The sequence below is a fragment of the Oncorhynchus mykiss genome, chromosome 13, assembly GCF_013265735.2.
Source record: "Oncorhynchus mykiss isolate Arlee chromosome 13, USDA_OmykA_1.1, whole genome shotgun sequence".
NCBI classification, from domain to species: domain Eukaryota; kingdom Metazoa; phylum Chordata; class Actinopteri; order Salmoniformes; family Salmonidae; genus Oncorhynchus; species Oncorhynchus mykiss.
Genome location: NC_048577.1, coordinates 11,906,595 through 11,919,898, shown reverse-complemented (window position 1 = coordinate 11,919,898; position 13,304 = coordinate 11,906,595). Strand labels below are relative to the sequence as shown.

At 41.3% G+C, this 13,304-nt stretch overlaps 1 protein-coding gene across 3 annotated transcripts in view; it reads left to right on the top strand.

Moving 5' to 3' along the window:
• LOC110485617 overlaps nt 1-12,997 on the top strand; it is a 31,525-nt gene extending 18,528 nt beyond the window's left edge. For all 3 annotated transcript variants that reach the window (XM_036940214.1, XM_036940212.1, XM_036940211.1), the window contains exons 6-11: nt 1,650-1,754; nt 2,283-2,415; nt 2,853-2,967; nt 4,834-4,958; nt 12,045-12,125; nt 12,578-12,997. In XM_036940214.1, coding sequence (XP_036796109.1) covers nt 1,650-1,754; nt 2,283-2,415; nt 2,853-2,967; nt 4,834-4,958; nt 12,045-12,125; nt 12,578-12,681 — 663 coding nt within the window. In that variant the 3' untranslated portion in view covers nt 12,682-12,997. The remainder of the gene's footprint in view (nt 1-1,649; nt 1,755-2,282; nt 2,416-2,852; nt 2,968-4,833; nt 4,959-12,044; nt 12,126-12,577) is intronic.
• The last annotated feature ends 307 nt before the right edge of the window (nt 12,998-13,304 follow it).

The window sequence follows — 13,304 nt, the reverse complement described above, 5'->3', positions numbered from 1 at the left end:
TCTAATTCCTAACCTTATCACAGGTAGGTTCAATTAAAAACGGTCACATTGTCATTGTTATCTAATTCCTAACCTTATCACAGGTAGGTTCAATTAAAAACGGTCACATTGTCATTGTTATCTAATTCCTAACCTTATCACAGGTAGGTTCAATTAAAAACGGTCACATTGTCATTGTTATCTAATTCCTAACCTTATCACAGGTAGGTTCAATTAAAAACGGTCACATTGTCATTGTTATCTAATTCCTAACCTTATCACAGGTAGATTCAATTAAAAACAGGAACCTGGAAAAATATCCTATTTTTGTGGCAACAAATAACTTATGTCACATAGTGGCTGTTTTCTAGCCTACTGTGCAATCTCGGCATCGAGAAATCAAAGTCAATCAATCAAATGTATTTATAAAGCCGGTTTTACATCAGCAGTTGACACAAAGTGCTTTTACAGAAACCCTGCCTAAAACCCCAAAGAGCAAGCAATGCAGATGTAGAAACACAATACAGATGTAGAACCACAATACAGATGTAGAACCACAATACAGATGTAGAACCACAATACAGATGTAGAAACACAATACAGACGTAGAACCACAATACAGATGTAGAACCACAATGCAGATGTAGAAACACAATACAGATGTAGAAACACAATACAGATGTAGAACCACAATACAGATGTAGAAACACAATGCAGATGTAGAAACACAATACAGATGTAGAACCACAATACAGATGTAGAACCACAATACAGATGTAGAACCACAATACAGATGTAGAACCACAATACAGATGTAGAAACACAATGCAGACGTAGAAACACAATACAGATGTAGAACCACAATACAGATGTAGAACCACAATACAGATGTAGAAACACAATACAGATGTAGAAACACAATACAGACGTAGAACCACAATACAGATGTAGAACCACAATGCAGATGTAGAAACACAATACAGATGTAGAACCACAATACAGATGTAGAAACACAATACAGATGTAGAACCACAATACAGATGTAGAACCACAATACAGATGTAGAACCACAATACAGATGTAGAACCACAATACAGATGTAGAACCACAATACAGATGTAGAAACACAATGCAGACGTAGAAACACAATACAGATGTAGAAACACAATGCAGATGTAGAAACACAATACAGATGTAGAACCACAATACAGATGTAGAAACACAATACAGATGTAGAACCACAATACAGATGTAGAACCACAATACAGACGTAGAACCACAATACAGATGTAGAAACACAATACAGATGTAGAACCACAATACAGATGTAGAAACACAATACAGATGTAGAAACACAATACAGATGTAGAACCACAATACAGATGTAGAAACACAATACAGATGTAGAAACACAATACAGATGTAGAAACACAATACAGATGTAGAAACACAATACAGATGTAGAAACACAATACAGATGTAGAAACACAATACAGATGTAGAACCACAATACAGACGTAGAAACAAATCAGCTGCCCTGTAACATTTTAATGTCTGTCACTAGAGTCTATCTACCGTAGAATCCTATCACAGGTTATATTAGAAAAGGGAAGCTGTATAAGAAGAATGATAAAACATCAGAGAAATCCTGTTTTCCCCACTGTAACCAGGTAACAGAGGTTTCCTGGACCATCACTGGTAAAGGCTCTGAGGTGAACGACAACCAGTGTCCCGGTGTTGGGGACACGTTTAACCCCTTCAACATGGAAGCTGGGGTGAGTTTATTCTCTCATGTTCACTCACAATACATCATGGCCCTTCTTCATGAAGTGTCTAGGATAGATCAGCATTCCTACTCTGAGACACTTTATGAATTAGGGCCCAGCACATCGCCATCATAGGAGAATGTCCCCCACTATGGAGCGCTGATCTCTGCTTTATTCCAACTTTAAAGTTCCACTTGATCAGCAAGTCTTATGGAATCCAACGGTACTGTGTTTGATATTCCATCAAATCTTTGTCTTTGACAATGTCACAGTTGTTGGGTTTTGAGTTTGCAAGATAGGCATTTCACTGTACTTATGCGTGTGACATTAAAACTTGAAACTACACCACAACCACAACCATATACTTCACATTGTTCTCATAACCAGAAGTGGAAGTGTTTGTTAGAATTGGTTTCAATAACATTAGAATGAGTAGAAAAGTCATGGAACCTCTGACCCAGCCCTATTGACATGAATGGGGACTTCCCTTCTAGTAATTATATTTATATTACTCTGCTCTGTTCTGTTCTCTCTCAGAACTCCAGTTGTTCCCGTGACAACGCTCTGAGTTGTGAGGTGGGAGACCTGACGACCAGACAGGGGACAGTCAGCCTGACACACAGACAGCTTTACACCGACACCAGCATACAACTGGCTGGGGACTACACAGGTAACACACAAGCATGTACACACACACACACACACACACACACACACACACACACACACACACACACACACACACACACACACACTCAGCACTGTAAGCTGGACGAGACAGAATACAGATAGCTGTACTCAGACACCAGCATACACATGTCAGGGGAGTACACAGGTAACAGACACACATTGTCTGTTCAGAAATCTAGACTCCTTTAGGATGCACATGAAACATAATATTGATGTGTTGTCATTGCACGCTCACCGAACTGCAATCCAAAATTGTTGCATCACATTGTTTCCCAAGAGAATCAAGTTTCGTGAGAAAAATGTCAACCACCTTCACTATTAGGGGATATGTCATGTGTGAATCAACAAAGTCATTTAGGTGATAATATAAAAAGTATATTTCTGACTTTGGTGCTGTTGTTGATGTTGTTGTTGTAGTGGTCCACAGGTCCCTGGTCCTGAGGAGAGGCAGCGATGTCTTGGCGTGTGCCGTCATTCTTCCAGAATCCCCCTGGGCAGAGCAGACCTTCCCCAACGTCATGTCTTTCAGCAGGTGGGTGTGATTGGATATTAAACCGCCTGTGAACTCCAGACTGTGTTAGCCCATCAAGCTAAGACCTACAGGGGTTCGTGTTGGGAGCCAATATGTGAGACTGAGCGGGTATTAAACCATGGAACTGGAGAGGGAATGAGGAAGTGAATGTTACATGTAATTAGACTACTTGTTTTTAATACTTGAGTACCTGGCACTTACATTTATGGGGAATATTTCAACCATCAAGGAAACACCAGTATTATCTTGCTCTGTGGAAAGGGTTCTACAAAGGGTTCTCCTATGGGGACAGCCGAAGAACCCTTTTAGGTTCTAGATAGCACCTTTTTTTCAAAGAGTGTATTCTCACCACCTCCTCAGCCAGCCACCACATGTGCCACACCTGAATAATCACTAATCCTGAATTATGGGATGACAGTACATCCTCATGAATATATATACAGTGCCTTGCGAAAGTATTCGGCCCCCTTGAACTTTGCGACCTTTTGCCACATTTCAGGCTTCAAACATAAAGATATAAAACTGTATTTTTTTGTGAAGAATCAACAACAAGTGGGACACAATCATGAAGTGGAACGACATTTATTGGATATTTCAAACTTTTTTAACAAATCAAAAACTGAAAAATTGGGCGTGCAAAATTCACAAGGTTTTCACAGTGTTGCTGGTATTTTGGCCCATTCCTCCATGCAGATATCCTCTAGAGCAGTGATGTTTTGGGGCTGTTGCTGGGCAACATGGACTTTCAACTCCCTCCAAAGATTTTCTATGGGGTTGAGATCTGGAGACTGGCTAGGCCACTCCAGGACCTTGAAATGCTTCTTACGAAGCCATTCCTTCGTTGCCCGGGCGGTGTGTTTGGGATCATTGTCATGCTGAAAGACCCAGCCACGTTTCATCTTCAATGCCCTTGCTGATGAAAAGAGGTTTTCACTCAAAATCTCACGATACATGGCCCCATTCATTCTTTCCTTTACACGGATCAGTCGTCCTGGTCCCTTTGCAGAGAAACAGCCCAAAGCATGTTGTTTCCACCCCCATGCTTCACAGTAGGCATGGTGTTCTTTGGATGCAACTCAGCATTCTTTGTCCTCCAAACACGATGAGTTGAGTTTTTACCAAGAAGTTCTATTTTGGTTTCATCTGACCATATGACATTCTCCCAATCTTCTTCTGGATCATCCAAATGCTCTCTAGCAAACTTCAGACAGGGGTGGACATGTAGCCACAGATCGAGGGAGATTATCAGTGGTCTTGTATGTCTTCCATTTCCTAATAATTGCTCCCACAGTTGATTTCTTCAAACCAAGCTGCTTACCTATTGCAGATTCAGTCTTCCCAGCCTGGTGCAGGTCTACAATTTTGTTTCTGGTGTCCTTTGACAGCTCTTTGGTCTTGGCCATAGTGGAGTTTGGAGTGTGACTGTTTGAGGTTGTGGACAGGTGTCTTTTTATACTGATAACAAGTTCAAACAGGTGCCATTAATACAGGTAACGAGTGGAGGACAGATGAGCCTCTTAAAGAAGAAGTTACAGGTCTGTGAGAGCCAGAAATCTTGCTTGTTTGTTGGTGACCAAATACTTATTTTCCACCATAATTTGCAAATAAATAAATTAAAAATCCTACAATGTGATTTTCTGGATGTTTTTTCTAATTTTGTCTTGTCATAGTTGAAGTGTACCTATGATGAAAATTACAGGCCTCTTTCATCTTTTTAAGTGGGAGAACTTGCACAATTGGTGGCTGACTAAATACTTTTCCCCCCCACTGTATGTATGTATGTATGTATGTTGTCAAATTGTATATCTTCCCAACAAATTTTAAAAACAATCAAATAAATTGTCTATTGTTCATTTTTCTCTCCAGATATGACTTCCGCAATAGGGTGGCAGAGGTCCTAGAGTTGAACATGTCCAGGGTCACCATCCTTCCAGGGTCTCCTCTGGCCACAGTGGACGGACCGTGCCAGAAAGTCAGCTTCCTTGTCTCAGGTACAGCCAGTAATAGAGTGATGTATGTGAATGGGTACAGCACAGTGATTCACAATATTCTCTGATCAAAGAAGAAAAAATAAGAAACATTTTATGTCTCGGAATTACGGAGGCAGTGGCACTTAAGACACATTTAAAACATTACATTGGTAATTCTTGTCTGTGCCCATGCAATTATCAGCTTCCTTATCTCTGGTATAGCTGATGACATACAGAAGTATATTGTTTGTCTATGGTTCAGCGCAATGATGCCCAATATTCCTTTATCAAAATCTGACTGAAAGCGTGTTCTCTTTGAATTTCAAAAGTTACATTCTTTCCAAATAAGACACAGACAAATGTTCCAGCACCAACACTGATAATTGTGGCAAAGTCAAAACATTACAGAATGAATTATTGTCTGTGCCCATGATAATATACTAAGTCCCCTCTCCTGACCCTAAAACTGAACAGGGAGTAAGGTGTAACAAGGAAGAGTGTGGGTTGTGCTGATGAATCAGATCAGCCTATAACATCTGACAGTGCATGTGGGGGAATTGTTTTAACAATAACAATAAAGTGTAAAGTCCCAGTGCAGTCGAAAAGTGATATTCCTGTGTTCTACAATATACATTTTTCCTCACCATGAGGTTAAAATATAATTATGATAATGCTCTTTTAATGTAAAAGCTGTTTGAAAAGACAGCCTGAAATTCTTGCCTGTTTTAGTGGGATGGTGCTTTAGCCTGCCTGGTGATATCACCAGGTGGTAAATTAGTTAATAGACCAATAAGAAAGAGAGTTCCAAATCTTTCTGCCAATAACAGCTAATTTTCATTTTTCAGCTCCCCACTCAGACCACTCCCAGACAGTCCTAGCAAAATTCTAGCTTGAGAAATTGCTCTTTGCTATTTTTGACCATTTTAAATCACAGCAAGGTACTTAATTGTTACCCAGAAATGATTTGATATTGAGATAAAACGGCTGCATTGGAGCTTTAAGCACTTGTGAGGGAGATCCCCTAGAGCTTATAGTCTAAGAGCCTACAGCGTCTTCAGAAAAACAATAAAGTATCTTCCTCAGTGAGTCATTGAAAGTAGTGAGAAGCTAGCCACCCATATTCAGAAGTGGTTTCAGGACAGGTTCACTGCAGAGGTGTTGAAGCGATGACAGCAATTCAAGTAAGAATGACAGCTACTGCACATTGTTGTCCCTCATTTTAAGGTAAACGTCAGTTCAAGTCAAATACTAACAGTGACAATACAGTGTAGGTCTATCACCAGTCTAACGTTATATTGGAAAGATCAAATCAATTGTTATTGGTCACATACAGATGTTAGCAGGTGTTATTGCGAGTGTAGCGAAATGCTTGTGCTTCTAGTTCCGACAGTGCGGCAATATCTAACAAGTAATCTTAACATTCCACAACAACTACCTAATACACACAAATATAAGTAAAGGAATTGAATAGAATATATACATATACATGTTTGGATGAGCAACGACTGAGCGGCATAGGCAAGATGCAATTGATGGTATAAAATAAAGTATATACATATGAGATGAGTAATGCAAGATATGTAAACATTATTAAGGTGGCATTATTAAAGTGACTAGTGATCCATTTATTAAAGTGGCCAATGATTTCAAGTCTGTATGTAAGCAGCAGCCTCTCTGTTAGTGATGGCTGTTTAGCAGTCTGATGGCCTTGAGATAGAAGCTATTTTTCAGTCTCTCGGTCCCAACTTTGATGCACCTGTACTGACGTCGCCTTCTGGATGGTAGCGGGGTGAACAGGTAGTGGCTCGGGTGGTTGTTGTCCTTGATGATCTTTTTGGCCTTCCTGTTACATCGGGTGCTGTAGGTGTCCTGGAGGGCATGTAGTTTGCCCCTGGTGATGCGTTGTGCAAACCGCACCACCCTCTTGAGAGCCCTGCGGTGGTTGTGGGCGGAGCAGTTGCCGTACCAGGCAGTGATACAGCCCGACAGGATGCTCTCAATTGTGCATCTGTAAAAGTTTGTGAGGATTTTTGGTGACAAGCCAAATTTCTTCAGCCTCCTGAAGTGCAAGATCATCTCCTTTGTTTTGTTGACGTTGGGTGAGAGGTTGTTTTCCTGACACCACACTCCGAGTGGCGGCACCTCCTCCCTATAGGATGTCTCGTCATTGTTGGTAATCAGGCCTACTACTGTTGTGCCGTCTGCAAACTTGATGATTGAGTTGGAGGCATGCATGGCCACACAGTCATGGGTGAACAGGGAGTACAGGAGGGGGCTGAGCACGGACCCTTGTGGGGCCCCAATGTTGAGGATCAGCGAAGTGGAGATGTTGTTTTCTGCCTTCACCACCTGGGAGCGGCCCGTCAGGAAGTCCAGGACCCAATTGCACAGAGCGGGGTTGAGACCCAGGGTTAATGATGAGCTTGGAGGGTACTATGATGTTGAATGCTGAGCTGTAGTCAATGAACAGCATTCTTACATAGGTATTCCTCTTGTCCAGATGGGATAGGGCAGTGTGCAGTGTGATGGCGATTGCATCGTCTGTGGACCTATTGAGGCCATACACAAATTGAAGTGGGTCTAGGGTGACAGGTAAGGTGGAGGTGATATGATCCTTGACTAGTCTCTCAAAGCACTTCATGATGACAGAAGTGAGTACTACGGGGCGATAGTCATTTAGTTCAGTTACCTTTGCCTTCTTGGGTACAAGTATAATGGTGGCCCTCTTGAAGCATGTGGAGACAGCATACTGGGATAGGGAGAGATTGAATATGTCCGTAAACACATCAGCCAGCTGGTCTGCGCATGTTCTGAGAACGCTGCTAGGGATGCCGTCTGGGCCGGCAGCCTTGCGAGGGTTAACACGTTTAAATGTCTTACTCAAGTCAGCCACAGAGAAGGAAAGCCCACAGTCCTTGGTAGCGTGCCGTGTCTGTGGCACTGTATTATCCTCAAAGTGGGCAAAGAAGGTGTGTAGGTGTGTGTGTGTGTGTGTGTGTGGGTGTGTGGGTGTGTGGGTGTGTGGGTGTGTATTTACATATTTGGAAATCTATGTTGGAATCTAGTTTCTTGGAGGCCATGACACACTACATTAGTCAAAAGCATTCACCTGGAATGTAAACCCATTGTTTACATCCGAAACGTTATAATTATGTTGTCTGAGTAGTTGAACATCACACCACTTATATAGTTGTCTTTGTCATTAAAGTGTCACAACTGACAGTCAGGTAGAGAGGGAATGGAGGTGCTGAAACACGAGCTGTGGGTGTTGGTGAGTGGAGGAATGCCTTTTTGAAGAATGAGGAGGTAGGCTGTAGAGGTCGACCGATTATGATTTTTCAACTCCGATACGATACCGACTATTGGAGGACCAAAAAAAGCCAATACCGATTAATCTGACTATTTTTTAAATGTATTTGTAATAATGACAATTACAACAATACTGAATGAACACTTATTTTAACTTAATATAATACATCAATAAAATCAATTTAGCCTCAAATAAATAATGAAACATGTTCAATTTGGTTTAAATAATGCAAAAACACAAGAAAGTAAAAGTGCAATATGTGCCATGAAAAAAGCTAACGTTTGAGTTCCTTGCTCAGAACATGAGAACATATGAAAGCTGGTGGTTCCTTTTAACGTGAGTCTTCAATATTCCCAGGTAAGAAGTTTTAGGTTGTAGTTATTATAGGAATTATAGGACTATTTCTCTCTATACCATTTGTATTTCATATACCTTTTGATTATTGGTTGTTCTTATAGGCACTTTAGTGTTGTCAATGTAACAGTATAGCTTCCGTCCCTCTCCTCGCTCCTCCCTGGGCTCGAACCAGCAACACAACAACAACAGCCACCCTCAACTGCTCCAGGTCTCAGAGTGAGTGACGTTTGAAACGCTATTAGCGCGCACCCCGCTAACTAGCTAGCCATTTCATATCGGTTACACCAGCCTAATCTCGGGAGTTGATAGGCTTGAAGTCATAAACAGCACAATGCTTGACGCACAACGAAGAGCTGCTGGCAAAACGCACGAAAGTGCTGTTTGAATGAATGCTTACGAGCCTGCTGCTGCCTACCACCGCTCAGTCAGACTGCTCTATCAAATCATAGACTTAGTTATAACATAATAATACACAGAAATACGAGCCTTAGGTCATTAATATGGTCGAATCCGGAAACTATCATCTCGACAACAAGACGTTTATTCTTTCAGTGAAATACGGAACCGTTCCATATTTGTGTCTAAGGGGTGGCATCCATTAGTCTAAATATTCCTGTTACATTGCACAACCTTCAATGTTATGTCATAATTACATAAAATTCTGGCAAATTAGCCGGCCCAAACTGTTGCATATACACTGACTCTGCGTGCAATGAACACAGAGTGACACAATTTCACCTGGTTAATATTGCCTGCTAACCTGGATTTCTTTTAGCTAAATATGCAGGTTTAAAAATATATACTTCTGTGTATTGATTTTAAGAAAGGCATTGATATTCATGGTTAGGTACACATTGGAGCAACGATACACACTGCATCGATTATATGCAACGCAGGACACGCTAGATAAACTAGTAATATCATCAACCATGTGTAGTTAACTAGTGATTATGATTGTTTGATTGTTTTTTATAAGAGAAGTTTAATGCTAGCTAGCAACTTACCTTGGCTTACTTCATTCGCGTAACAGGCAGTCTCCTTGTGGAGTGCAATGAGAGGCAGGTGGCTAGAGCGTTGGTGTCACATCCTGACCTTAGTTCCTTTTTTATGTCTCTATTTTGGTTTGGTCAGGGCGTAGGTTCGGGTGGGCATTCTATGTTTTGTATTTCTGGGTTTGGCCTGGTATGGTTCCCAGTCAGAGGCAGCTGTCTATCGTTGTCTCTGATTGAGAACCATACTTAGGTAGCCTGTTCCCACCTGTGTTTGTGGGTAGTTGTTTTTTGTGTCTGTGTCTGCACCAGACAGAACTCTTTCGTGTTGGTCTATTTTTGTTATTTTGTCTTAGTGTTCTGAGTTCAAATAAATATTAACATGGACACGTGCCACGCTGTATTTTGGTCCGATCTTGACTACTCTTCCTCAGACGAAGAGGAGAATCGTTACAGTTGGACTAGTTAACTGTAAGGTTGCAAGATTGAATTCCCTGAGCTGACAATGTGAAAATCTGTTGTTCTGCCCCTGAACGAGGCAGTTAACCCACTGTTCCTAGGCCGTAATTGAAAATAAGAATGTGTTCTTAACTGACTTGCCTAGTTAAATAAAGATTAAATCAAATTAAATAAATAAAAATAAAAATATTTTAAAAATTGGCCAAATCGGTGTCCAAAAATACAGATTTCCGATTGTTATGAAAACTTGAAATCGGCCCTAATTAATCGGCCATTCCGATTAATCGGTCGACCTCTAGTAGGCTGCTCACAGATGGTTTGAAGGACACAGATTAAGCCTAGTATAATGGAGAAAAACAACTCCTCCTCATGCTACGGAGCAATTACCAGGGTTTTTGTGTGTCGTTTTCAACGAACTGTCAAATCGTGGGAGTCTGTGTAGATGCTATGCTAGGTGTTGATTCTTCCCCCCATTAAGCTTTGTTGTTTTCTCAGCCCTTGTGTCACACTCTGAGAGCTACTCAGATATAGTTGCGTTCCAAAAGCACCCTATTCCCTACATAGTGCACTACTTTTAACAGAACCCTAATGTCCCTGATCAAAAGTAGTGCACTAAGTAGCTAGCTGCTCAGGCCTCTGTGTCTGTCCAGACAATGAATAATTCTGCCCATTCAAAAGCCTTACAAAACCTAGAAAAACTGCTGGGTAACCTGATGCAGGAGTTAAGTGTCTGGCTATTCTCTATAGTGTACTACTTTTGACCAAAGTCCTATGCACCCTGGTCAAAAGTAGTGCACTAAGTAGGGAATAGGGTGCCCTTTGGGATGCAGCCTGTGTCCCCCTCCAAGTTGTCTGTCCCAGTAGGACAGAGGAGAGCAGTGTATGGAGAAGTGGTACCACAGTATAGCACAGACAGGATGGCCTTTATGACATCAGAAGAACACAGTGGAACGTTCTCAGTCTAGGGCTGCCCGATGAAGACATACAGAGTTGTGAATGATAACTATCTTAGTGAAAAAAACATAGTTTTACCTTGATCTGGGTACTCAGACTAGGCTGTAGATGTATTTATTGAGTCATACTGAGACAATAAATTACAGAAAATACACACATGAAAATATAAATACAAAATGCAAGCATAAAGAAAAACACGGTCATAAAAAACAAAGACATTCATCAGTAATGAGGTCCTCAATTATCTTTCTGAATGGACCTAGAGGCACCAGAACATCACATTCATCAGTAATAAGGTCCTCAATCATCTTTCTGAATGGACCTAGAGGCACCAGAACATCACATTCATCAGTAATAAGGTCCTCAATCATCTTTCTGAATGGACCTAGAGGCACCAGAACATCACATTCATCAGTAATAAGGTCCTCAATCATCTTTCTGAATGGACCTAGAGGCACCAGAACATCACATTCATCAGTAATAAGGTCCTCAATCATCTTTCTGAATGGACCTAGAGGCACCAGAACATCACATTCATCAGTAATAAGGTCCTCAATCATCTTTCTGAATGGACCTAGAGGCACCAGAACATCACATTTAACATTTTGAAGATTGTTCCACAAATAATGTGCAAGAAAACTAAAGCTGATTTACCTAACTCTGAGAGACCACAGGAATTTACAGAGTTAGTCATCCCTGAGCCCGGGTGTGGTAGCTAGTATGACTAAAGTTTAGTAATGATGTTAGGAACAGTGGAACTTTTTGTAAAAGGGCTTCATAAATGAAAACATAGCAATGTATCAACCTACGTGACATCAAAGAGGGCCAACCAACTTTCTGGTAGAGAATGCATGATATACCATCCAAGCTTTCACATACTCCAAAACAATCTTTACACAATATTCTTAGTTTAGGGAAGCCTGATGAAGAGAATTACAGGGCAGAATAAAGTGGCAATAACATTGTAATAATACTGTGGTAACTCAATGCTACATACTACTGTGACTTTTAATAAACAATAACCCTGTTGACTTCCAGGGGAGGTGAGTACGGACAAGATGAACTCTATCAAAGACAGTGAGAAGATGGGCATCTTCAAGCAGACAGAAGGTTGCTCAAGTAAGTACACCACTGACTCACACACCCACCCACCCACACACACCTACCCACCCACACACACCCACCCACACACACCCAATACAGCTCAAGTAAGTACACCACTGACTCACCCACCCACACACATCCACCCACCCACACACACCCAATACAGCTCAAGTAAGTACACCACTGACTCACACACCCACCCACCCACACACACACACCCAATACAGCTCAAGTAAGTACACCACTGACTCACCCACCCACACACACACACCCACCCACACACACACACCCACCCACACACACACACCCACACACACCCACCCACCCACACACACCCACCCACCCACACACACCCAATACAGTAGGTGTGATAGTGTATAACTGAACAGAAACATACAAATAAACCTTACTGTGTAGACATATTAATGTAATACAATCTTCAATCATCTCAATGTTCATTTAAACAGGAAGTTCTGGACAACTGCTGGAGCCTGGGAGATATCTGGTGATGTTGACGATAGCTGCAGCCTACTTCCTACACTCTCTGATCCAGCAGAGGTTTATACTGTAGATCTAGGTTTGCATCCCAAATGGCACCCTATTCCCCATATAGTGCACTACTTCTGACCAGAGGACTTTAAAAAAAATATATATATATATATTTCACCTTTATTTAACCAGGTAAGCCAGTTGAGAACAAGCTCTCATTTACAACTGCGACCTGGCCAAGTTAAAGCAAGGCAGTGCGACACAAGCAACTAAACAGAGTTACACATGGAATAAACAAACGTACAGTCAATAACACAATAGAACAAATCGATATACATTGTGTGCAAATGAGGTAAGATTAGGGAGGTAAGGCAATAAATAGGCTGTAGTGGCGAAGTAATTACAATTTAGCAGGTAAACTGGAGTGATAGATGTGCAGAAAATGAATGTGCAAGTAGAGATACTGGGGTGCAAAGGAGCAAAAAAATAAAAAAATAACAATATGGGGATGAGGTAGTTGGATGGGCTATTTACAGATGAGCTATGTACAGGTGCAATGATCTGTGAGCTGCTCTGACAACGGATGCTTAAAGTTAGTGAGGGAGATATGAGTCTCCAGCTTCAGTGATTTTTTAAATTCATTCCAGTCATTGGCAGCAGAGAACTGGAAGGAAAGACGGCCAAAGGTGGAATTGACTTTGTTGG